This window comes from Sceloporus occidentalis, unplaced genomic scaffold, assembly GCF_023333645.1.
Source record: "Sceloporus occidentalis isolate IW3139 unplaced genomic scaffold, rSceOcc1.0.p SCAF_13, whole genome shotgun sequence".
NCBI lineage: Eukaryota > Metazoa > Chordata > Lepidosauria > Squamata > Phrynosomatidae > Sceloporus > Sceloporus occidentalis.
Genome location: NW_028316993.1, coordinates 6,823,950 through 6,847,152, shown reverse-complemented (window position 1 = coordinate 6,847,152; position 23,203 = coordinate 6,823,950). Strand labels below are relative to the sequence as shown.

Genomic DNA, 23,203 nt, shown 5'->3' with positions numbered 1-23,203 from the left:
GAGGAGGAGGAGGGGGAGGGGGAGGAGGAGGAAGACTAATAGGAGCCCAAACGCTTGGAGTTAGCCCAAAGGCCCAGACGCTTGCCTCCTGCTCTACCTGGCCTCCTCCTCCCCTCCCTTGTCCCACGGAGCTGCTTAGGAGCCTCCCCAGAGCTTCTGCCCCCCACTCCTTATTTCCAAATCAGGCCCTTGGAGCCCCTGGACCTCCTCCGTAAGGAAGGGTTTGCCCAATGCGCGCCTGGCTCAGTTGGACCACGAGACTGCCACCAAACGCAGCTGGCAGCCCAAAGGCTCCCAAATGCATGCACATAACCATAACAACAACAACAACAACAACAACAACAACCATGAATCTTCCTCTGGTGTATACACACAAAGGGATAGCAGATTAAAGCTAGATAAAATAAAAGATTAAAAATGTTTTAAAAGTTGAAAAAGATACAGCCACAGAGACTGTGGATGAGGAGCACCAAGAAGGGGTCGAGGAGGAATGGGACTGGTCAGAGAAGCCCCACAGAATGGGATTACGTATGTCTGTGTCAGCATGGCAAAGGACAGTGATATGAACAAGCCTGCCACTTCCCAATTGGGGGCAATGGGGATTAGAGTCCAAGGGCCTTGGGAAGGCCCCGGAGTACAGAAGGCTGCCTGCCCTGGGGGCCTAGGGACGCTGGCCCCCCACATCTGATTCTTAGGGCCACCCTCACCCACCGCCTGCCCACTTCCTTGGCTGCTGCCAGGCATCCATAAAGGGGCCTTAAATGGGAGGAGAGGCTGAGTAGTGGGTCTTTACTGCCAGGCCACCCAGTTTGGAGAAGCCTCAATGCCCCTCCACAGTTCTGCCTGCCATAAGTGTCCAATTAATGAGGTGACAATGTCATTTACAAGCTGTCAAACAGTTCCATCCATCCCATAATAGACAGTTCTGGATCCCAGCCAATCCCAGGCCGCCTCCTGGCCGAGTGACAGCTGTAACTCATTATAAGGGCCCCCAGACCCCCTTTCCTTCAGGATCCAGAGAGAGCAGGTGAACCTTGGTGGCACCAAAGGCGGATCGGGCTCTTCCCTCCTGCCCCAAAGGAAGAAGCTGACTTTGGCCAATCCCCCCCCCCCCCGTGCTCCCCCTGCCGCCCTGGCCAGATTCCTGGGTGGGAGCAGTGCGGGGATTTCAGGAAGAATGGCTGCGGAGGAGAAGGGTGCAGCTGCCTGATGCACAGCAGTGGTCACTCAGCGGCCTTTGGGGGCAGAGCCGGCCTCCAGGTGCTCTAGCTGGCCATGAGTAGGACAGCAGAAGAGCCATGGCTGCCCATAGGCCCCAAGAAGCAGAAGGTGGCCCTTTGTCCTGGGTTGTCTCGGGGTCTGGGCAGAGTGGTGACCCTCCCTCTGCCAGGGTCAGAACCTGCTGTTGACCAGAGACCCCTGTGTCCTTCCTTCCTTCCTTCCTTCCTTCCTTCCTTCCTTCCTTCCTCCCTCCCTCCCCCCCTTCTGGATGACGCTGTTCACAGCCTCCTGATTCCCTCCTGCATGTGTGCCTTCCTCTCCTCCTGAAACACTCCTGCCCCACTGAACTGGTGGGAGGGGGGATCCTGGGGCTCCCATGTCAAGGGCCCCCACATCACAACAAGGCCAGCTTCATCTGAAATGACAGGGAATGGCGCCAATGGTGCGCCAACCTGCGTACAGCCCCCAAATGACCACTCATATTGCTCACATGCACAAGTCTCCTAGCCTCTCCAGCCTCAGGCACTGGGGTCCGAGGGAGCATTCAGGGGCAGGGCCTGTGGGAAGGAAGTCAAGATCCCCACCACAGTGAAGAAGAAGTGGACTTCTCACACCAGGAGGAACCTGGCAGCTCTCGCAGGCAGTGAAGTGCTGGGTCCACCCCGGGTTTCAGCCCAAACTGTAAAGACGCTCTAGTGCACTATCAAGAGCAAGTTTGAAGCTGCCTCCATGACTGCCCTTCCCAGCCATGACTTGCTTCATGTTAGAAGCCCAGTCATTAAACTCAGGGATGGTTTGTCCTGGCATGGAAAAAGAGATATGCATGCCATGTTCTCGTGTGGGGAAATTTTTAAAAGAAAGAGTGCAGAGGGCACACAGAATGGTTGTCTGTTTCCAGGCCAGGAAAATACTGTATGGCCCTCCCAGGAATGCCACGCTTGGTCAGTGGTGAGGCACCCACCTGCTGCCAGTCCAGCATTCTTGGAGCCCAGCCAGATCCCAAATTAGAAAAGCTACTTTTTAATACTACAACTTCCAGGATGCCCCATGTAGATAGGGTGTCTCTGGGAGCTGCAGTACAAAAAGGCTAGTTTTTTTGGAGCCTCATCCAGATGCCCCTGGGCAGCCCACTAGCAAGGCACGAGGGTAGCCGAAACCCTTCCTGGGTGGTTGCCTTTATGCAGCACCATGCGCAGAGGGTTACACTGTGTCAGGAGAGGGAGGCTCCACTTAGACGGAGCAGGCAACCTGCTTCCTCCACGCAGGTGTCCTTCCCTGAAAGCCACCACTTGATACGTCGCGCCATCGCCACATCTCATGGCATCACAGCCCACATGTGGCCAGTCATCCTGTGAAGAAGCCAAGCACTATGTCCAGATTTCACCACAAGCACCGACTCTCCCCACACCTCTCCTTCTCCCAGTGCCACCTGGCAGACCTCCAGGGCCCAGCCCTCATTGCCCTGGGGCAAAGAGAGCTGTGCCAAGCACATTCCTAAGGACAGCAAGGGGCCTTTGGGGGAGGAAGAGAAGGCCCCTCTTGGCGCCAAGGGGCCCAGCCAGTCAGTTATCATTACCAGTTGGCAGGAAGAGCCAACCTGCAGAGGCTGTGATAAGGGATTAACCTGCTGGAGCATCCCAAGGGAAGCAGCAGCTTCCAGACCACAAGGGCCCCCACCTCCTCCTCCTCTTCTGCGGCCGGATTAATTCCCCCCTTATCTCCGTCTGCAGCTGAAACAGGCATCATTGCATGGCACTGAGGGGCTGTGTGCAAAAGTGCACACAATGGCTGCTAGAGACCACCCCCAGAGCACCAAGCACCTTCATCCGGGTTCAAGGAAACTTCCTCCAGTTTTTACTCTTAGACTACAACTCCCATCATCCCCATAGAGAAAGCACCAGGTAAGGGAAGGCTGCACAGGTCCATCAGCCTGCTATGGCTTCCTGCATGGCAGGGATCAGACTAGATGACCCTTTGGGTTCTTGCCAGCTCCATGACCCCTAAGTGCGTCCCTCAATTCTTCAACTAGGGAAAGGGCCCCCAAGTCCAGCCTCCCAAGTGGCCCAGAGCAGAAAGAAAGCCGGGCTCTGTGTCCCATCATCCCCTCAGTTGCCAGGCACACACACATGCACATACGCAGACACACCCGGGCCAGAGGAGAGCTCGCATGTTTGTAACTCAGGGGTGGGAATTGCACAGACAGTGTTGGGATGCGACTCCCAGATGCCCCCTGCCACTGGCCCAGGGGAATACTGGGGGCTGCAGTCCATCCTCCTGTGGAGAAAGGCAGAGGATGCTCTGGGAGGAGAACTGCTGGCCTGCTGGAGTCCTTGAACTACAACCGTAGCAAGGGATTGTGGGATCTGTAGACAAAATATCAGGGGAGCACAGCAGGAGCCTTCACAGAGAGGGTGACGACATGGTGGGCTCCCACAGACAGAATGCACTCCCAGGTAGGCAGCCCTGGCATGTGGCCTGAGCGCGAAACTGGTTCTGCCGCTCATGGCGTAACATGGGCAGCTCCCACCAACTTGCCTGGTGCTCATGGCCTGATGGAAAGGTGGCACCCAGCAAGGCCAGCATCCCCCAGAGAGTCTGGATGCTCTGGCGCAAGAGCCTCTTGAAGGACTGAAGGCTGAGCGCCTTCAGTAACAGACTACCTCTGCTGCAAATAGAGGCTCTCCACTCCGCCGGCAGCCAGCCACCAACAAGCAAAAGCAAAGGCCAGTCTGGTCCCTCCTTCCCTCCGGTGCCAGGAGGAGACAAGGGGCCTGGCTCCCTTCCTCCCCCTCCTTGGTCCTGGGTGGGCAGTGGGAGGCAGGCCGGCCAGGAGTCCAGCAAGCGAGGCCTGAGAGGGGCTCTGTGTGGCCGCAGCCTCCAAACAGGGGGCTCCTTATCCCAGCCGCCAAGGAGAATGGGTCTTTGTGGGCACCCACAAAACCCAAAGCGCTGGCCCAAGGCCCCCTCTCCGCCTCCTGCAGCCCAACTCAGGGCTCCCAGTTTCCAGCAATGAATGGCCACAGAAAAAACAGTGGGGGGAATGGGGAGGAGGGGTCCCTGCCCCCCAAGCGAGACCACAGCCAAATGCATCTCATCCACCGTAAGGACATTGTGCTTTATTTGAAGGGACTTGTATTCAGTATTTAAAATTATTGGACATCACCCCTTATTAATATATGACTGTTCCCTTGAAGGTATTTTTAATTTGCAGGGACGGTATGCCTTACATTGTAGTTGCTCTGAAATTATCATTGTTGTATGCTTATTTTCTAGAGGGAACAACAGAGTATATAGCTGCCACAACCCCTCCCCCCCGGTTGCAAATACTAAAATAAGAAAAGGGGGGAAAGTAATTAATTTCAACAAGAAAAGTGCTTGGAAGTAAAAAAGAAAAAGCAGGGAGAGAACAGGCCCACCCTTCTCCCACTTCCACATTTTGCTGCCTGAGGCAGAAGAGCAAATGGCTCACACACGCACACTGCCTGCACATAGATGCACATGTGCGCACACACGGATCTCTCCCAGCCGTCCAGGAGGGCAGGATTGGGCCTTAACCCTGGACAAGTGTCCTTTCCTGACCCCTGGCCAGTGGGGCTTCTTCCTTCCAGCTGAGCCCCCTTTCACGCTCCCCAACAAGGGGCAAACCCTCCTGGCTACAAGGGAAGGAAGTGATCCCCTCTTGGCTGTGGAGACCCCATGGATGCTTTAGGGGTAGATCAATGGGCCAAAAGCAGAAGGAATGAATGGGAGGAGGAGGAGGAGGCGGGCAGGGACCCAGCCAGGGGCTGACCCCCACCCTTGCTCTTGTTCAAGGGGAGGCCCCCCGTCTCTCCTGCTGTCCTGGTAGTGCCCCCTTCCTTCTCCCCAGGAGAAACCCACTGGATTAAGGATAATTAAAGACTGATTATTACAGTCAACTGGGCTGTTGGAGAAGCTGGCAGGGGTGAGTGCATGGCAGCGGAGGGCACCAGACCCAGGCAGCACCCCAGCGCCACCCTGGGCAGGCGGGCAGGCAAGAGGGCCTCCGTGCGCCCCCGCAGCCCCCTCCACACTCCTTGTCTTCTTTACAGCTGTAGCAAAATCTCTCCTGTTCCACTTCCTCCATGTAGACGGGTAAAAGAAGCCCAGGGCCATCCCAGGGACCCACAAGGACCCAGTTGGGCAAGGCTGGTGCCACAAAATGGCCTCCCCCGAGAAGCGCTGAGGCTAGCAGACCAGCTACCGGCTCCTTTCCCAGGACGGAGGGGGAAACATTGTTGGCACCCTGTCTCAAACAGAGACAGAGCTGCCACCCTCCCTTGGGTTGCCAAAAGGCCACCGCCCAAACCCAAGTTCCAAAACAGGGCTTTGGGAGAGCTGGCTTCCCCTGGCCGGCCCTGGGCCAGTCTGTCCCTCTCTTTCTCTCAGCCTGCCCTACCTCACAAGGTTGTTGTAAATATGAAGGGGGGGACTGCTTCAGATCCCTGGGGGCAAGGAAGGGAAGCAAAGCCATTGCAGAAGGGCTGTTTTTCTGTCCCCATGCCTCCTTCCATTGTAAATACCCTTGGCAGAGAAGTGTCACTAACCACCTCTTTGGCACACAGCAGATGGGGACCTCCTTCCCCTTCCCTACATGGAGGTCCCTCGTGGTGGATGGTGGAGAAGAATAAGGCAGACATAATGGTCTCCCCCTAAAAACGCATGCCCCCTTCTCCTTGCCCACAGGCTGCCAAACGCTCTGGTAATGGCTGCTGTCACTAAATGCACCTTCCCACTTGCAAGGCAGAAATAGAACGAGGAGCTCTTGCTTTTGCTTTTGCAGCTCCGAAGGGAAAAGGCGACCCAGGAACCAGTTGGTGGGTTTGCCTTTGTCACCACTAGGCAGCACTCCCCTCACACACAGCTACAGACACACAGAGAGACACAGGTCCTGCGATGGAAAGAGAGGCCCCAGACCACTTCCAGACCACCCCAGCTGTGGGCACCACCTCCTCCTCCCCTATTTCCCTCCTGGCATCAAGTGCCATGATTTGGGGAGAGGCTTGTCAGCTCAGCCCTGGAGGCAGGGGGCTTCCAATGGCACCCCAGCTGTGGAGACCCTTCCTGGGGAAGCCAGCCTGGTTCCATCCCTTTGGATGCCTGGAGCAGGGGGGGCTAGGAGAGCTGTGGTTTGTACAGACTTAAACCCTTAAAGCCAAGGTTGGTTTGGGGGACTGTTTTAATTGTGTGATGCTTAGAAACAGTTTTGATCTGTTTTTCTTCACTGTGTAGGGTTGGAAGCCCTGCAGGCTGAAAAGAGGCAAACTGCAGGCACAGACGGCTCAAGAAGAGGCAGAGGAAACAGGGCTGCTTGGGTTCTACAAGAAGAAGAGGAAGGAAAAAAGGGAATTCTGTGACCCGAGTAAATAACCATTTCGGCAGCAGTCCAGTCTTTCTAATGCAGCACAACTGATGTGGCTTCTGCTCTCTATTGCTGCAGAAGGCTAAGGCCTTCTGCGTTTCCTGGGCAAAAGCATTCAGATTACTTCCATGGCAGGCCCTGCTTACGTTTCCCATTCAGCCTCTTTGGGGACCTCTGGGATTCTTCAGGCCGGGGGCTTTACTTGTTTCCATTTCTACAAGGAAGTCACGGTGGTGAGGAAGACAAATTCTGCGGCCAAATATGACACGGTGGCCATTCTGTGCTCCCGCAGAACCGGCACAAACCATGGACACATGGTCCAGAATAACAAGAGTCCTCTGATTCAAGTATTTGCCTCCTTCTGGTCTCCTCCAAACGTAACTTAAGGGAATTTTCAGAAACCCACCCTCTCCATCTTCAGGTGCAGAAGATGCAGATGATTTAAGGAACGAGAAAGGAGTAAAGGCTTTTACTGAGCATCTCTTAGGATTCCCATCCAGATCTCTGAGTCTGGCAGGCCCTGCTCCAGTTTATTATTCTCATCCCCATCCCACAATACCCCCCCCCCCCCCAATATTCTGACATGAATGTGAAGGCTGCCCCAGATTAAAATAATAAGCCCCTTTTCTCTCAGCCTCCCAAACCAAGGCAGCTCATTTGGAAAAATCCCATCATAACCTGTCAGACCTCCAGGGACCCTTCTGGAACAAGCCAGAGCGGAAGGACGGGAGCCAAACGGATGGCAGGCGGACAGCTGGCGATTTGGGGCCCCTGCTCAGACAAGGAGGCCAGATCTGGAGAGGAGGCAACCCAACACTCGCCGAAGACATGAAAGCCAAAGGGGCTAAAGAAGCCAAAAGGGGAGGAGGAATAATAACAATCACAGAATCCGAGTCTTGGAAGGCACTCCAAGGGCCACCTACTCCAATCTGGGAGCCCTCCCAGCAGCCCCCCGACCTCTCTGGGGCGCAGACTGGCAGCAGGGCTTCCTGAAGGGGATGCACCTGGAGATGCTGCCCCAGACTGACCCTGGGACCTCCAGGGATGAAAAAGATGGGTTCACTCCCCCTTTGGCCCCGGGGAGCTTAATGGCTTACATTTCAAGAGAAGCAGCAACAACTGGAGCAGATGCAATTACTTATCTATAATGAGGCTGCCTTTTTGAAGAGGAAGGGGGTGAGGCCAAAGGCCTGGATGTGCTCCCCATGGGCCCCACACACTTAGCCAGGCCCCTCACTGCTGCCCACCACCCTCTCTTCTACCTGAGGGTCCAGGTGGCCTCTCCAACCATCTCCAAAAAGGCAGCTCAGCCTTGTTTTTTATTTCTCATGGAGCTTTGCACCTGATTCATTTATTCACAAATATTTATAACCACTTAACTTTGGGAGGTGCCAAAGTATTCTACAACAACAGCAACAACAACAGCAACACTCCCTACAGGACACTGGGTCAAGGGACACTGGCGACTGCTTCCCATAGTGACAGATTTGCTTGTGTGCTTTAAATTTAATCTTTTGGACACAGTTTTGGACACAGTTTTGTCCAACTATTAAACTAATAGCCGCATAGGTCACTTTTAATGCCACATGAATCAGGTGCTCCCCTCCAGGTGAGAGAGAGAGGGCTGACCGCTGCTTCCTCTGCAATTTGGCTCAGGGCCGGTTCGACTCGTGGGGAATCTGGATCTGCCTCCACTCTCCTAGGCCTGTTTGTGGAACCGCCACTCTCACAATCCTATCCTAATCCGTGGCTTTTGCTCCAGATTAAAATCAGCGCAGAAGTGTTCTCCAGATCTCTAGAGGCAGATTAGCATTGCCTCTCCAAAGTGCCTTCTCCCTCCTCCCCCGCCTCCGGAAGGAACAGCTGAACAGCCCCTCCTGCCTAGAGTAAGGGGGAGCAGGGACCTCCCCAGGATCTCTGTGTGTGCTTGCGCATGTGCATGCGGATCTGTACCCAGGCCCAGGCAGAGCTCATGCCCCCCCCCAAGCCACCACTGCAGTACAAACTGGCATGTCCTCACAAAAACCAGGCTGAGGAGGATGGCAAGTTGGGTTTTAGCTGCTTCCAGAGAGTCCAGAGGGAACAGAAGATGCTCAACACACCGATATGTGCACACAAAGGGATGCCTTTGGGCTTGCAGGGCAAAATAACTCAGAATGCCTCATGTAAGCCAGCCACATCAGACAGCACAGAAGGAAGAAGCAGGGTGAAGACTGTGGGCACCAGCCCCTCCAACCCAGACCCAAATCTGTGGCCATACACACACACACACACAGAGACATGCACACGGACTGTCACTGTAGCTGTGCATGGCAACGCCACCGTCTCCCTTTCCAGTGCCAAGGAACATCTGCCCTGCGCAAGTCCCATGGCGGGTGCCTCTCCCTCCCAATGCGGCCACGCTTCCTCGCACAGGAGACCAAAATGGCTGCACCCCATCAAAGAGGCCTATGCGCCTCACACAAACAGCTGGCGCTCAGCTCTGGGGAGGATGGGTTGCTCTGCCGTTTGAACTGGCACTCTGCCAACACTCAGAGCGGCAGCCACAGACCGAATGCCCAGCGGGACCCATTGCCAGCCCCCTCCATTCGCCCCCATCTCAGGTGTTCTGGGCAAGGAGGTGCCTCCCCAGTGCATAAGGGCTGGGGGACCCTACCCAGCCCACCCCAGCATCTGCTCCTGAGGCAGCTGCTTCGCTCTGCCAAAGCGGAGCCGTCAGTCCACAAAGGGTGCGGAAACGGGCAAGAACACAGACAGAGCGGCATCATGCCAAGGAAGGTGCCCCCAAGAGTACCTTTTTGATGGGCCAGGCTTTTAGGGATTCGTCTCCAGCTCCTCAGGAGGCTGCAGCTGGGCTGGAGATGGAGAACTACCTTTCCTGGAGGAGGAAGAGGAAGAGGGATGATGGCCCCCAGCAGCATCCGGATTCTTTTGAGAGCTCTGAGGGACTATGTCCCTTGACAGCACAGGCAGACCTTCCTTCTGCTACCTGCGGATGTCCCTTGGACTCCGACACCCTTCTCTTCCGCCATGGATGGACAGAGAGTCCTCTGAAGCCAGCTGAAGGCAGGATCCCAAGGACATCCAACTCTGGGGAATAAAACCAGGGAGGCAGCAGAGGCAGGGACCACATGTGAGCCACTGAGAGCCCGCAAGAGCCAGCATGGTGTTGCTTCGCTGCTCAGCTGCTATGAAGCGTAGCCATGACCACCCCTCTGCCCAGCCTGCCTTGCAGGGCTCTTGGAGGATCTAAGCAGACCGCCTCACTCATGGTCATCCTTAGCTCCTTAACACAAGGTCACAAGTATTAATAAAATTTAATAAATTTTTAATTTTTATCCCACTTTTGGCCAAGCAATCAAAGCATCGTACAGCAAGTTAAAATACAACTATATATACACAGTACCCCCCTAAAAACAATATAATATTAAAAACCAACTAATCCAAACAAACAAACAAAAAATCATCATGGGCAGAGTCACTAGATGGAAAGTTCACAAAGAACCAAAGGTCTGGTTCCAGGCCCTGGACACAGCAGATGACAGGCCATCCCTCAAACAGCTGAGGACAGTAATGGCAGGGGCTACATTTACTTGGCATTTAGTGAAGAGCTCACTTGGCCAAGCGGGCCTCATGTGCTTGGAAGAGTCCTGCCTAGCCAGGCTGTTGTAAAGAAGAGAGCAAGGGGAAGGCAGGAAGTCTACAGGAGAAGGAGGAGGATTTGAATCAAATTCCTCATCTGAGGAGCCAGAGCAGACTTTGCAGAAGGTGGCGGAAGGGAGGCCAGGAGTTCTTGCTTGGCCTCCCAGATCCACAATGGGAGGGGGGAGAGAGTGGCACTGTGCCCAGGGGAGGGCTCCTTCCATCACTCTCACACACCAGCGCAACATGGGCATACAGTGCTGGCTGCCCTGGAAGCCTGATGGCCTCTTTGGCTCTCTTGAGCTTCATTAATGCTCTCCTTTAATATCTGGATGATGACAGATTGGCAGACCTGGCAGGGAAGATGGCAGGAACAGAACTGGCCACAAGACAACTTCTCTTAGCACCACCCCCAGCACAGGCCCTGAGGAGGTCATCTCTTCTATTCCACAGGCACCATATCAACCTCAGGAGCTCCTTGAAGAGGAGTCTGCCTTCCTGCCCCGAGGCTGGAGAAGCCACCGCAGCCTCACCACCATGGAAGAAGGGCATTTGGCACAGCCTAGCTTCCTACCAGAAGTGTTTGGTAACTGAGACTCTGGCCCCAGAGGGAAGATGGGGCTCAGAGGGCAGGGCAGCCAGGACCCTGCCTTTTGGGGAGCAGGGGGCTTGGTGACCTTGAGAGGATGGGAAGACTGCTGGAGTTCCCGGGGCAAGGAGCAAAGGGTGGCACGGTGGCTGTGGGCGCCTTGTCCTGCTCTCTGCACCCAGAGAGGAATTTCGGGATCTCGGTGGAGCTCCCCAGGAGGAGTCTGAGCAGGGGATCTCCCCCACGTTTAGGTGTGCAACCATCACCCTTATGGGAGGAGAGAAACAGCTCTGGGATCGTTTTTGGCAGACGTCCTTTGTGGACAGAAAGGCCACCCTGGCTGCAGCCCGTTCAGCCACTGGTCCAGAGGGGAGGCTTGGCTTCCACATCAAGGTGAAAAGGCAGCCCTCATGAAAACCCAAGAGGGTGAAACCAGCCACTCACTTCATCGACTTCCTGGCCCAGTTTAATGACCTCCCCCGAAAAAGCGTTTTGCAAGGCAGAATTCAGGTGAGGCCACAAGCGCTAAGTGGCGACAAGGATGACAACAGGAGCAGACGTTGTGCTATTCTGGTCCCTGTGACATTGCCAAATCTTGCAATATGTTCACAGTTCAGGAAGGCCTGGGAGGCAGAGCCAAAAGGACTTCGGGGTGAAGGGGGGCAGAGGGAGGCCCTGCCTTCAGCAATCCACGTCTCACGCATCTTGGAAGGTGCAGTAACTGTTCCCAGGCTAGGATCGCCCAGTGGACACTGGAAGTTACACCCCCTGAAGGGCTGCGTTCACAGCTTGAGGTGCTTCTGGATCTGGACCGGTCGCTCCAAATGACAGCTCAAATAGCTGTGACGGCCAGAACTGCTTCCTATCATCTTCGGCTGTTACACCAGCCGGGCCCCTTCCTAGACAGAGGACCTAAAGATGGCAGTGCATGCCTGGTATCCTCAAGGCTGGACTTCTGCAATGTGCTGTACATTGCGCTACTGCTGTATCAAGTTCAGAAACTTCCACTAGTTCAAAACACAGCAGCCAGATGGGTTCCTGGGACATCCAGGAGCGATCATATTGCACCAATATTAAAATCACTCCACTGGCTGCCAATTCATTTCTGGCAAGGTACAAAGTGTTAGTCATTACCTTTAAAGCCCTACATGGTTTGGGTCCAGGTTACCTGTGGGGTAGCCTTGTCCCATATAACCCAGTCCATACGCTCAGGTCCTCTGGCAGCCATTTATCCCCATCAGCCAGGACGAGGCTGGCAACCGCCAGCGAAAAGGCCTTCTTCTTGGCAGCCCCTCGACTACAGAATGAATGCACTGTCCGAATTTAAAAACAGACTCCTCTGGCAAGCCTATCCAGAGGATTGTTAAATTGTGAATGTTTAATTATGAATTTTTGAATATGTTGTGATCTTGTTTGTTCTTTTAAATTGATGTTTTGTGTTTTAACTGGTTTATGTGTTTTTAACTGATGTTATCTGTTGTTGCTCCCTGCCTTGACCGAAGGGGAGAGGCGGGTAAGAAATGTATTATTATTATTATTATTATTATTATTATTATTATCATCATTATTTCTACAATTTCCCAGTTGCTTAACAACAATAAGCGAAGGCCAAAAAGGAATCCACCGGTGCCAGGGTCCTCTCTTGGGCTCAGTGCCCTTTGCCTGCAAAAAGTCTGCTGACCCACACGGTGCTCCCCCGATCCCTGCCAGCGCAGTCCAAGAGCCACGCCAGAAACCCGAACCCGACACAGAGGATGGTTTTGTACTGGCCGCCCAAGCACTGAGCTGTAGTTGCTCTGAGGAGGCAAATGTCACCTCAACGTTCCCTCCTTCACCCCTTCGCTCCTTCTGCCCCCCCCTGCCAGCTGAAGGCAAAAAGCAAGGCAGACCCCCATAGACTCCTCTGATCTCGGCTCCATCCTCACCCTCCCTTTAACCACCCCCCGCTTCAAAACAACTACCACCAGAAACCCTTCTGAAATCCAGAATGTTGGAAGATGAAACGATTATGCAAAATTAAGTACATGTGAATCAGCTTAATTAACTTGCATAATTAATTCTGACTGGATATCCTTGACACAGAGGCTGGATGGGGGGAGGGAGGGGGCACGGCCTGAAAGGGAGAAGCCATGGGGTGAGCTGCACACATCCAGGAAGGCGGACGGAGGGACCGGCGGATGGACAGATGGCTTTCCTCCCCATGGACGAGGCCTTTGGCAGCAGAAAAACAGGCCCCAGAACCTTCCTCCCCGGGCAGGTGACCTTCGGCGGCGAATCCCAATTCCTGTCCCACGTGGTGCCAATCCGTTCCGAGAGGGTTTTATTATTTTCTGAATGGAAGGCGAGAGGCGAGCATGAGCTGCATGCGAAGCAGCCCCAAGCACTGCGCCCGGCCGAGTGCCCACCAGCCCCCTCCTCGCACTTGGGTCCTGGTGCCCAACCACTCACTATTCCCATCCTCCCCATTGCTCAGTTCCTGCAGTGGCGGCCAGGGCCCTGTGTGTGGGTGCACCTGTCTGGGGCCAGAGATGCTCTGTGGCCCAGCTGGCCGGCCGCCAACAGACACTGGCCAGCAGGACCACCTCTGTCAAAGAGCAAGGAATGAGCAGATGATGAGGGCCCAGAGGATGGAGGGTGGGCTTAGAAGGGCACCAGACGCCAATGGGCTCCAGGAGTGCCCCCCTCCTGTTGGTCTATGTCCCCCAGAATGACCCCCACCTCCCATGAACAGGGGATTGTAGGAGTGGCAGTCCAAGACAAGAAGAAACTTCCCAGCCTCTGCTGTGGGGTCACTTTAAATGCCAGGCTATGTCCCCAAGGAAAAGGGACTATTTTATTAAAAAAAATCTATATCACATCAGCCCCCAGCCTACGATTTCTGACTGTAGTTCCCACCACTCCTCCTCACTGGCTGATGGGAGTCACAATTCAACAAAGTCTGACCTGAGACTTCTCTTCTGCCCAGCAAGGACGGCTCTCCCTCACCTGGTCCATGCCGTCTCTACACCAACTTTGCAAGGAAGGCAATTCCAACAAAGCCAGAGAGGGTTGGGGGGCCAAGGTCAGCCTTTGCCTCCGACCCACCTATCTCCCACTACTGGACCGAGAACTCACACACCCCAACAATTAGCTACCTTGGCTGGGGCTGATGGGAGCGGTCACCCAAATCACCTGATGAGCGTCAGGCTGCCTTGTACCCTGCCCTGAGCTGGGTTTAGAGCACACTGTTGGCCCAAGAGCTGAAAAGCCTTGGCTCGGACTGTCCAGCGATCTCATCCCCATTCTGTTCACACTTCATCTCTTGCGCTCTGCCTGGCGAGGGCTGGGAGGGGGGAGCAGAGGAGGTCCTGCCGGCCTCCCAAATGCCTGCTGCCTCCCTCTGGCTTCTCTCACCAGCAACGCTGGGGCCCCGGGGCCCAGGCTTGGCTCTGAGGAGGCAAGGCCCCTGGTTGCCTCAAGTGCCCAACCTGTGAAATGGGGCTGAGGGGGAGGGAGCCGTGGCAGGGACCCCTCTCTGTCAAAAACGAGGGAGAGGTGAACCACAGGACGTCTGATGGCCACCTCCACTGCCTGTGCCATTCAAGGCCCCTCGCTGGCACTGCCAGCCCATTCTGGAAGGGGACAACAGGCACCCAGAAGCCCTGGCACTCAGCCTCTGGCCTGGCCCCAACTAGCTCCCCCCACACACACACACACACTCAAAGGGGAGAATGACAGAGGGACCTTGGCTGGGTCTCCTCCTCAGGGGCAGGACTGAATCATAGAATCATAGAGTTGGAAGAGACTACAAGAGCCATCCAGTCCAATCCCTGCCATGCAGGAAATCTAAATCAAAGCATCCCCAACAGATAGCCAACCAGCCCCTGTTTAAAGACCTTCAAGGAAGGAGACTCCACTACGCTCCGAGGGAGGAGTGTGTTCCACTGTCGAACAGCCCTTACTCTCAGGAAGTTCTTCCTAATGTTGAGCTGGAATCTCTTTTCCTGGAGCTTCCATCCATTGTTCCGGATCCTAGTCTCTGGAGCAGCAGAAAACAAGCTTGCTCCCTCCTCAATGTGGGAGCTTTGCTGGGTGCTTTGCTCAGGGATGGAAAGAGGCCCAAGACCTCGAGCACATCTTGTGCTTCTCAGGATATTTCCATCAGAGCCTGTTTGCAAAAGGAAGACTGATGGAGCCAGCATAAGAAGAAAGGCCCATGCGCTCCTATCTACATTTCCCTGGCTGGGGGCACGGAGCACAGTCTGGCCCCAATCCCTGGCCCAAGGGTTCCCTGCCTCTGCCTTGGCAAAACAGCAAAGCCCACCCCACACGGCCCTCCCTCCGCCTGCCCCCTTGGTCTGCCAGGAGACCTCTGGCAGACAGGCCTCCCCAGCCCTCTGCCTCTGTGCTGGGCAGGAAAAGGGAAGGAGACCTTGGCCCCTGAAGGCAAAGGCAGCAGAGCTGAGCCCTTCAAGAAAGAAACCCGCTGCTTCTCTGGCTGCTTGCCCAGAAGAAAGAAGATGGCTGTGGGGGTGCAGAATGGGCCATGGGGTCCCTTTTTAAAGACAGGACCCTGGTCCCCTCCAAAAAAACACACGGAGGACAACAGAAGTGGACTACCTGGCAAACAAGGCACTCACTACCTTTTGTCACCACTTTACTTGCAGGCTGCAAAGCGCCAAGCCAATCCTCCTCCTCCTCTTCCTCTTCCTCACAAAGCAAGGAGGAGAGAGAGAGGCAGTCACAGCAACAAGGACACAGGGACAAAGAGAACAGCGGCTGCGGCGGTGCTGCCATCGAAGCCAAATCCCCCGCAACGCCCAGGGCAGAGCCGGCCCTTTAGGTCTCCGCTGGGCCACAAGTGACCTGCTTTTCCTGGCATGGGAGGGGGGCCTGGGCCTGACCCTTTGCCCAAACTGGGCCTTGGGCCATCGACAGCCCCCTTCCAGATTGTTCCGGACTTCAGCTCCCAACATCCCTTACTGTCAGCTATGCTGTATGGGGCGTTTGGTCCCAAGGGACGCAAAATCTTTGCCCTCCCACCCTAGAGCAGCCTCGGAGAGGAAGCGTGGCCTAATGGTTTGAATGTCAAACTGAGACTCTGGTGGCCAAGGTTTAATTCCCAGCTCAACCATGAAACCCACTGGTTGACCTTGGGCCATGCGTCACACGCTCTCAGCCTCAGGGGAGGGCAAGCAAATCTTGCCGAGAAAGCCACAAGATAGGGCCACCTGAGGGCTGCCACGACACAACCACAACAAGCGCATGCCCCCAACCTGGGTCCCTCACAGAGGTGGATCTGGCACAAAGGCAGCCATGGGCAGGCGGGGTGGCCCTCCCTTTCCGGCCGTGAGGATGGATGATGGGCCACCAACTGCCACAGGCAACATGGGCACTTGAGCCGCAGGCGGGGGCTCCTTTGTCCCCGAACACCAAATGCCCAAAGAGGCCGGAGGAAGACCCTGCCTGGCCTGGGAGATGGCCGGGTGGGCGACCTACAATGAAGCCCCCCTTCCCCTAGAGTAAAGCCAACAGAGGCGAGGGAGGGACACTCTGCACGTGCTCCAGGGCCCTCTCCCCACAGGCCTGCGCCCAGAGAGAGAGAGAGAGAGAGGCCCAGGGCCCCAGCTTCCATCGCAGCAGCTCTCCGGCGCGTTAAGAAGCCACGCTCTTTAAAAAAGGGCCCTCTCTGCCGACAATTAATTCTGGCATCAGAGAGAGAAAGTGTTTTGTAAGCTTGCTTTGCATAAAAGGGCTCAGTTGCAGGGACTGCACAAAAACACAGAGAGAGAGAGAGAGAGAGAGAGAGAGAGAGAGCGATGCCTTTGACTGGGGCTTCGGGAGCCTGTTCCCATGGCAGGGAGTTGCAGCAACTGAATGGGAGCTTGAAGGCGTCCATCGATGACCCATTTGAGGACAGCAGCCGAGGGGCCTCCTTTGTCTCCAAGCCGCCTTTGCAGCCCTGGGCAGCGCCGCTCTCTCGGGGGCTGGGTCTTTCTGGGCCCCTTCTTCCTCCAGAGCCCCAGAGGGCAACATATGGGCATCGCCTGCCCCCCCCCCCCCAACGCCAGGCTTCGGACCCTCAGCGCTTGAGAGGAACCCCAGGCAGCCTTGGCTCCAGACCCGGCCATCATCCCAGAGAGAGCCCTTTCTTTGGGAAAGGATCCCCTGAGAAGCCAAGAGCCCTTGGTTCGAGGAAGAAGAAGAAGAAGAAAAGGGGGAGCGCAGGGGGAGGAGTGCAGCTTTGCCAAGGGAAGGAGGTTGCCCAGCTTAGCCCCAGTCCCGCCTGGCACAGAGTGCCCCTGGCCATGGACAGAGTCCCTTCCCCTGCTGACAAGCCCTCTTCCAGGAAGGCCTCTGGGCCAGGCGCTTGCCCCAAAGAGAAACCCCACAGCTTCAGGCCCGACAGCCACAGGAACCCACAGAGATCGACATGGGCACCGGAGGGGCCCCTTGCCACCCCCCCCCATGCCCAGGGCCCCGAGGGCAAAAGGGGCGCCGCCGGAGGGGCAGTGCCTGGCCTGAACCTAAGCCGGCTCGCCCCGGGGGACCCCCACTCCTTCCCCCCCCCCTCAGCCCTGAAGGCCCCTACGCCGGCCCTCCCTTCCTCCTGGGCCCCCAGACTGTTCCCGGCTCCGAGCCCGAGGCAGCGCCTCAGCTGCGGAGGAGTTCCCTGCGGGGGCTCCGGGGGGGGGTCTTGGGCCTAAGGGGCCCCCACAGACCGAACTCTCTGCGAACTGGGGCTCCGTCAGGAGCAGGTGAGGGGGGCTGGGGAGGCCTTCACAGTGTGCCCCCCGAAGGCAGGGCCTCAGCCCAGCCCCCAGCCCCGGCAAAGGCAGCCTTCCAGGGGCTTCGGGGGGCGGGGAGGGAAGGAGGGGGCTGCGGAGGGGGCTCTGACCTTCCTTGGTAAGGTGTTCGGGGGGAGAAGAGAGGCCTTGACCCCAAAGCCCCCGAAGGACCCGCAGAAGGGCCGGGGGGGTCTGTATCTCTCACCCCCCCGGCTTTGTCCTCTCTCTCTCTCTCTCTCTCTCTGTGCTGCTTCCTCGGGGGGCCTTCGGGGGGCGGGGGGCGCCATCTTCCCCTTGAACCGGCCGAGGGCTCTCTCTGGGGGGGGGAAGGGGCGGGAGAGACCCTTTTGGAGGGAAGGAGAGCGGGGCGGGAAGCGGGGCGGAGGGGCTGCGCGGCCGGGGAAGGGGGGGCCAGGGCGGCCCCGAACAAAGCGCTCCGCCGCAGTCTCCGAGGGAGGGAGGGAGGGAGGGGGGGATGCCCCGGGCCCCTTCTTCTGCTCCTGCCCCCCCCGCCGCCGCCGCGGACTCACCGCCTCCTCCTGCTCCTCCTGCTTCGGCCACGAAGAGCAGCCAGAGCCCCGCCGCCGCCGCCCAGGGCCAGCCGCCAGCCGTCCTCGTCCTCCTCCTCCTCCGCGTCCTCGGCTCCTCCCGGTCCCCCCGCAGCCTCCGCCGCAGAGCCCCGGCCCTGGCCATCCTCGCCTCCGCTGCTCTCGGCTGGGCTCTGTCCTGCGCGGAAGATGCTGCTGCTGCTGCTGCTGCTGCCTCCGCCGCCGCCGCCGCCGCCGGCCTTCATCTATGCTAATGAGATGCGGGGAGGGCGGGGCCAGGGGCGGGGCCTGCTGCTCTGGTCTCTCGCCGGCCCTTCAGCGCCAGGGAGGGAAGGCCAGGCCTTGGGCCTCTGGCGACTAGGGCCTCCCTGCCTTGCCTCCCGCCGGGCTCAGGAGCCAGGGCCTCCCGGGGGGGAGGGGAGGCTGCGGCTGCTCTCGGCCCTTGGGCCCCTGGAGCCCCTTGAGCCCAGGCCCCGCTCCGCGTGCAGGGGCCCTCGGGGTCCCTCCTGGCCAGCGCCTCCCTCTTGCCAGGGCCGCCTCAGCCTCCAGCTGCTCGCCCTCCGTCCTTCTGCCCCCGCGACCCCCTTGGCCCCCCGGCTCCGGGACCCTGCCTTGGCGCCCCCTTCCTGGCTTCAGCAGGCTTCCTTCTTCGCGGCTTCCTCCTCCTCCTCCTCCTCGGGGCCCTTCCCTCCCTCCCTGCCTGCCTGCCTGGGCGCTTTCTCCTTCCCCCTCCAGGCTCAAGGAGGTGCCCCCCATCATCATCATCAGTATTATTCCTCTTTAATGCTGCTTTAGCCACCAGAGGCTGGGTTTTACTATTTGCAACCATTAGCCAAAAAGCCTGGAATGCCTGGGCAGTCAAAGCTCTCCCTCTGGTTGTTAAGCAGTTCTGGCGACTGGGAAGGGAGGCACCCCGCGGGAGACGCTCAGGAAGGGCACTGCGGGGCTTGCGCCCACCCAGACTCACCCACACACTCGGCCCTTGTGCCAGGGGACCCCGCAGCCAGGGTCGGGAGGCTTTGGGGCCTGGACCCAGCCCAGGACTGGCGTGTGCCGGGCCTTCGGGGCCCTGTCTGGTGGCAATGGAAAGGGGGCCGCATGAGGTCTGCCCTTTGCGGCTGGCATCCCACACAAGGTGCCCTGCGGGTATCAGGCACAGAAGTGGGAGAGCGCCGGGCCATGAAACTCACCGGGTGAGCTTGGGCCAGTTCCCCGCTTCCTCTTGGCTGACCTGCCCCACAGGGAGGTTGTGGGGATCAGTGGGAGGGGAAGCCTTTGGGCAGAGAGGCAGAGCGAGGGCAAAACTGGCAGAGAGACCACTGTTAGCTGGAGGCCAGGTTTCTGTCTGAAGGGAGGGAGAGGCAGCCCAGCCCCAGCCCCACTGCGCAGCCAGGGCTGCCTTCCTCTTCCTGGCCTTGGAGCAGAAGGCTGCCTCCCTGGCTCCCTCCGCTCTCCTCCCTTCTCCTTCCCCAGGATTTGGCTGGCATAGTCTGAAGACACAGGGACCTTTGTGGGTTGTGTGTGTGGAGAAGGCGGGAAAACAATGGCTTTCCATGATGTTCCCGCTCTGTTTCAAAGCCATACAAGAAGCCTTGTTCCGGCAGCAGCAGCAGCAGCAGCATTTGAACATTTAAACAATTTAAAGACCAGGTTTACACCTTCTACCAATAGAATTGGCAGAGTTTTTCAGGCAGACATTTTTATTTGGCGACCTCCAGCATATTTTCCCACAGCTGCTTCCCATCACTATCCCCAAACTGTGGTGAAACCAGGGGTGACCCCCCCTTCCCAAAAACAGTGGCAGGCCCCCATTTGGGCTCCATTAGCTGATGAGTGACAGATGATTGATGGACCAAAAAGGCAATCTGTGAGCAAAGCTTTGCCATTCTTGCAACACTTGTTCCTAAACCCTATTTGTGGGCTACAAAATGGGATCAATACAGCCGACACGGTGGAGCTCTTGCCTTTTAACTGCTGGGTCTCTTGGAACGGCAAGACAGGCAGAAACACAGCCACGAAACGTGGCAAACGCCGCAGCAGAGAGAGAGAGAGAGAGAGAGAGGAAAGGTGGGCAGTGCAGTCCTAGCCCCAGAGGCAAGAGAGGCCATGCTGCCACGAAGAGAGAGACACGCCAGGAGCGCGCTTCTCCGTCCTCCTCCGCTGCAATCCACCGCGCCAATGTAGTGCAGCCCCAGGCCACTTTGGAAGGGTTCAGCCCAGTATGGCCATGCCCCACGGAGTGCCCATTCCCACATGGGACAGTGGGAGGTTTCAGAAGTAATCTTGGAGCTGCCCTCCTTTGGATGCCCTCCGGGAGGGTTTTCTCATTGCTGAACCATTATTTCCTAAGCCTGTGGAGTCTTGGCCAGGCTGAGATGACCAAGGGCAGGGCACCCAGAGGGTACACTTGCCCACATGCACACACAGATGCACAGCAGCAGATGCCTGAGGAAAGAGCACCCAGAGAGGGCCAAGGCAGCAGCGCAGGCCCAGCTGCCGGGCTCCGTTCCAGCCCCCCGAATGTGAATTAGTGGTTGATTTGCTTACTTAGATTTAGTAGGTGCCTTATAAAACAGATTTGCCAGCCACAGGCAATGCGCCGTGTACATTTGTGAAATCCAATAAAACACAATATGACAAAACTCCAACACAAGTGATGTTTTAAAAAAAGAAAGAACAAAATCCCTGGGTCCAGCAGAAGCATTTCCAGGGCATTTGCTAATAACACAAATCACAAGAGCTAAACTTCAGAAGCAGTCACAGGGCTAAAATGCCACCGACGCCACAGACAGTAAAACGTATTACACATGCACTTTAAAGCCCAGAAGCACTCAGATAACCCTCCATTGGCGATCAGTGCGGGGTCACGGGTTGAGTGCTGGACTAGGGCTCCAGGAAGCCAGGCTTCGAAACTCTCTGGGTGACTTGGCCAAGTCCCACTCTCTCAGCCTCACAGGAAGGCAATGGTGGCAAACCAGCTCAGAATGGCTCTCGCCAAGAAAACTTTATGATAGGGCTTCCATAAGTCTGAATTGCTAACAAGACTCATCACAACAGCAAAGCAGGCGGCGCAGTGCCAGGACTTAAGTGATGGACCAGGACTTCTCTGTGACTCTGAGGCCCAGGCCCTGCCCCTCTGGGCTGAAGAGCCGGGAGACATCTTGCCCTTCCCCTTCCGAACTGACCAGGCCAGAGAGGGTTGCTTCGCTCTGGTCAAATGGCCAGGCCATGAAATAAATGGGGTCTGGCAAATTGCGGATCTTGCCAATCCCACTGTGCATCTTACCTGAATCGATCCGGCTTGCTGCATGTCTGAGCCATTTTTTAACCATTTTGCCTGGGAGCAGTGATATGTCTTTTGAGGCTTTACAGCTCTGATATTTTCTGTCCCACTATCTCTCTCTCTTTCTCTCTCACTCACATACACTGAGCTGTATTTCACAAAAGTACAATAGCTTCCAAAATCCACAAAAGAGAGATCCCTTTACTGGCCAACGCAAATACACCAAAATACATGTTGAAAGCCTTTGAAGCTCTACTGGAGTCTTCATCAGGCAAAGTGGGGGGGGGGGGGGTTATGATGTTGGAGTCTTTGGTCTAAATTGTGTCAAGAGACTGTTGTTGTGATATTTGCTCTCAGTGAAGATGGTACAGAGGGGGACCTGTGTGAGCAGAGGCCATTCCTCCTTGGCCGAGAGAGAGAGAGAGAGAGAGAGAGAGAGAGAGAGAGAGAGAGAGAGAGAGTCCTGGGAGGGAAAGGGTCTCAGTCTCCAGGAAATGGAAGGCAAAGCCCATGAGCAACACAAAAAGAAACCTCCACTGACATCCATCTTGTCTCTTTTGTTTGTTTGTTTTGGTGTGGCGTTTTTTGTGTCTTGTTTCCCGTATTTCAGGCGCGATGAGCCAGAGCCCTTCCTCTCTGGTTCTGCAGCAGCAGAGGCTGCGCACAGCGGAGGCGAGGGCAGCAGCATGGCACCAGAGAAGGGAAAGGCGTCAGGCTTGGAGCAACTCTCCGCTCTGCTCCCTCCTCTGCTGCCACCGGAGGCTTTGGGCCCCCAGCCCTTTCCCCACAGCCTGCTTTTGCCTCCTGGCACCCAGAGCAGGAATCATGCCTGGCAGCCTGGGACCTTGGGACAGATTCCAGACCCGTATCTCAGGTGGGAAGGCAGGTGGGAAGTCATACCCTCTGGATTCCCCCCATGGGGCAACCGGCAAAACTAAATGGGGAACCCTCAAGCCACTTTGGGGTTCAGCGTCCTGGGCAGCCGGCAGAGAAGGTCTTGGCCTGAGCCCCCATCCCTTTGGGAGCAGACTGCCAGGCCGGACAGCCGGAGGATGTTCATGTGAGTTGAGCAGGGACCAGAGATGCTGGACCCTGGAGATGTTGCTGTCATGATGTTGCCAACCTTCATGACACTTAATTACCTGCCGGTACATTTTCAAAGTAAAGTTGTTATTTTAAATCATTAATGTAACACTTGGAAAACGCAAAGTGCTTTAAAATTCGAACGCTTCTCACCTTCTGCAAAGCAGATGATCTTAATTCCCCTTTTACAGATGGGGCAGGGAGAGGAAGAAAAGGGCCCAAAGGCTGTAATAATGCCACTTTCTGAAACGTTTGCAAGAGTCAAGATAGAAAATAAAGGCATCACTGAGGTTTGCAAAAGGCAGTACAGGTAGATAGTGATAATGACAGGAAATATTTTGCCAAGGTAGCAGACAAATTTAGCTACAAATGGGAACCAAGCGTAGACTCATGGTCAGACTCAGTGCCTTACAGAAACGGAAGCAGTTAGAATCAGAAGAAAGTAGGGGGTTGGCCACAGGAGTTGACCTTTTAGTGCACCATGGATTATTAAGCTGCATTATAATATCCCCTTTTTAGACCCGAGGGGTGGACACCGGTATTATAATTAAGGTCCACCTTTTGGGACATGCTCAGTAGGACTGTAGTGATGTCAGAAGTAGGTAGAGAAATAGGAGGTGCAGTTTAATTTGGATTAGCCAATTGGCTGCACTTCTGCTTCTGTAGCTCTGCTTGGCAAGGCATAAGGCC

General features: G+C 56.3%; 1 protein-coding gene across 1 annotated transcript in view; it reads right to left on the bottom strand.

Annotated features, from left to right (window-relative positions):
• LOC149304748 (cell adhesion molecule 4-like) overlaps positions 1-18,368 on the bottom strand; it is a 35,825-nt gene extending 17,457 nt beyond the window's left edge. Inside the window, exon 1 of the mRNA XM_089478633.1 lies at positions 18,130-18,368. Coding sequence (XP_089334759.1) covers positions 18,130-18,292 — 163 coding nt within the window. The 5' untranslated portion in view covers positions 18,293-18,368. The remainder of the gene's footprint in view (positions 1-18,129) is intronic.
• Between the last annotated feature and the right edge of the window lie 4,835 nt (positions 18,369-23,203).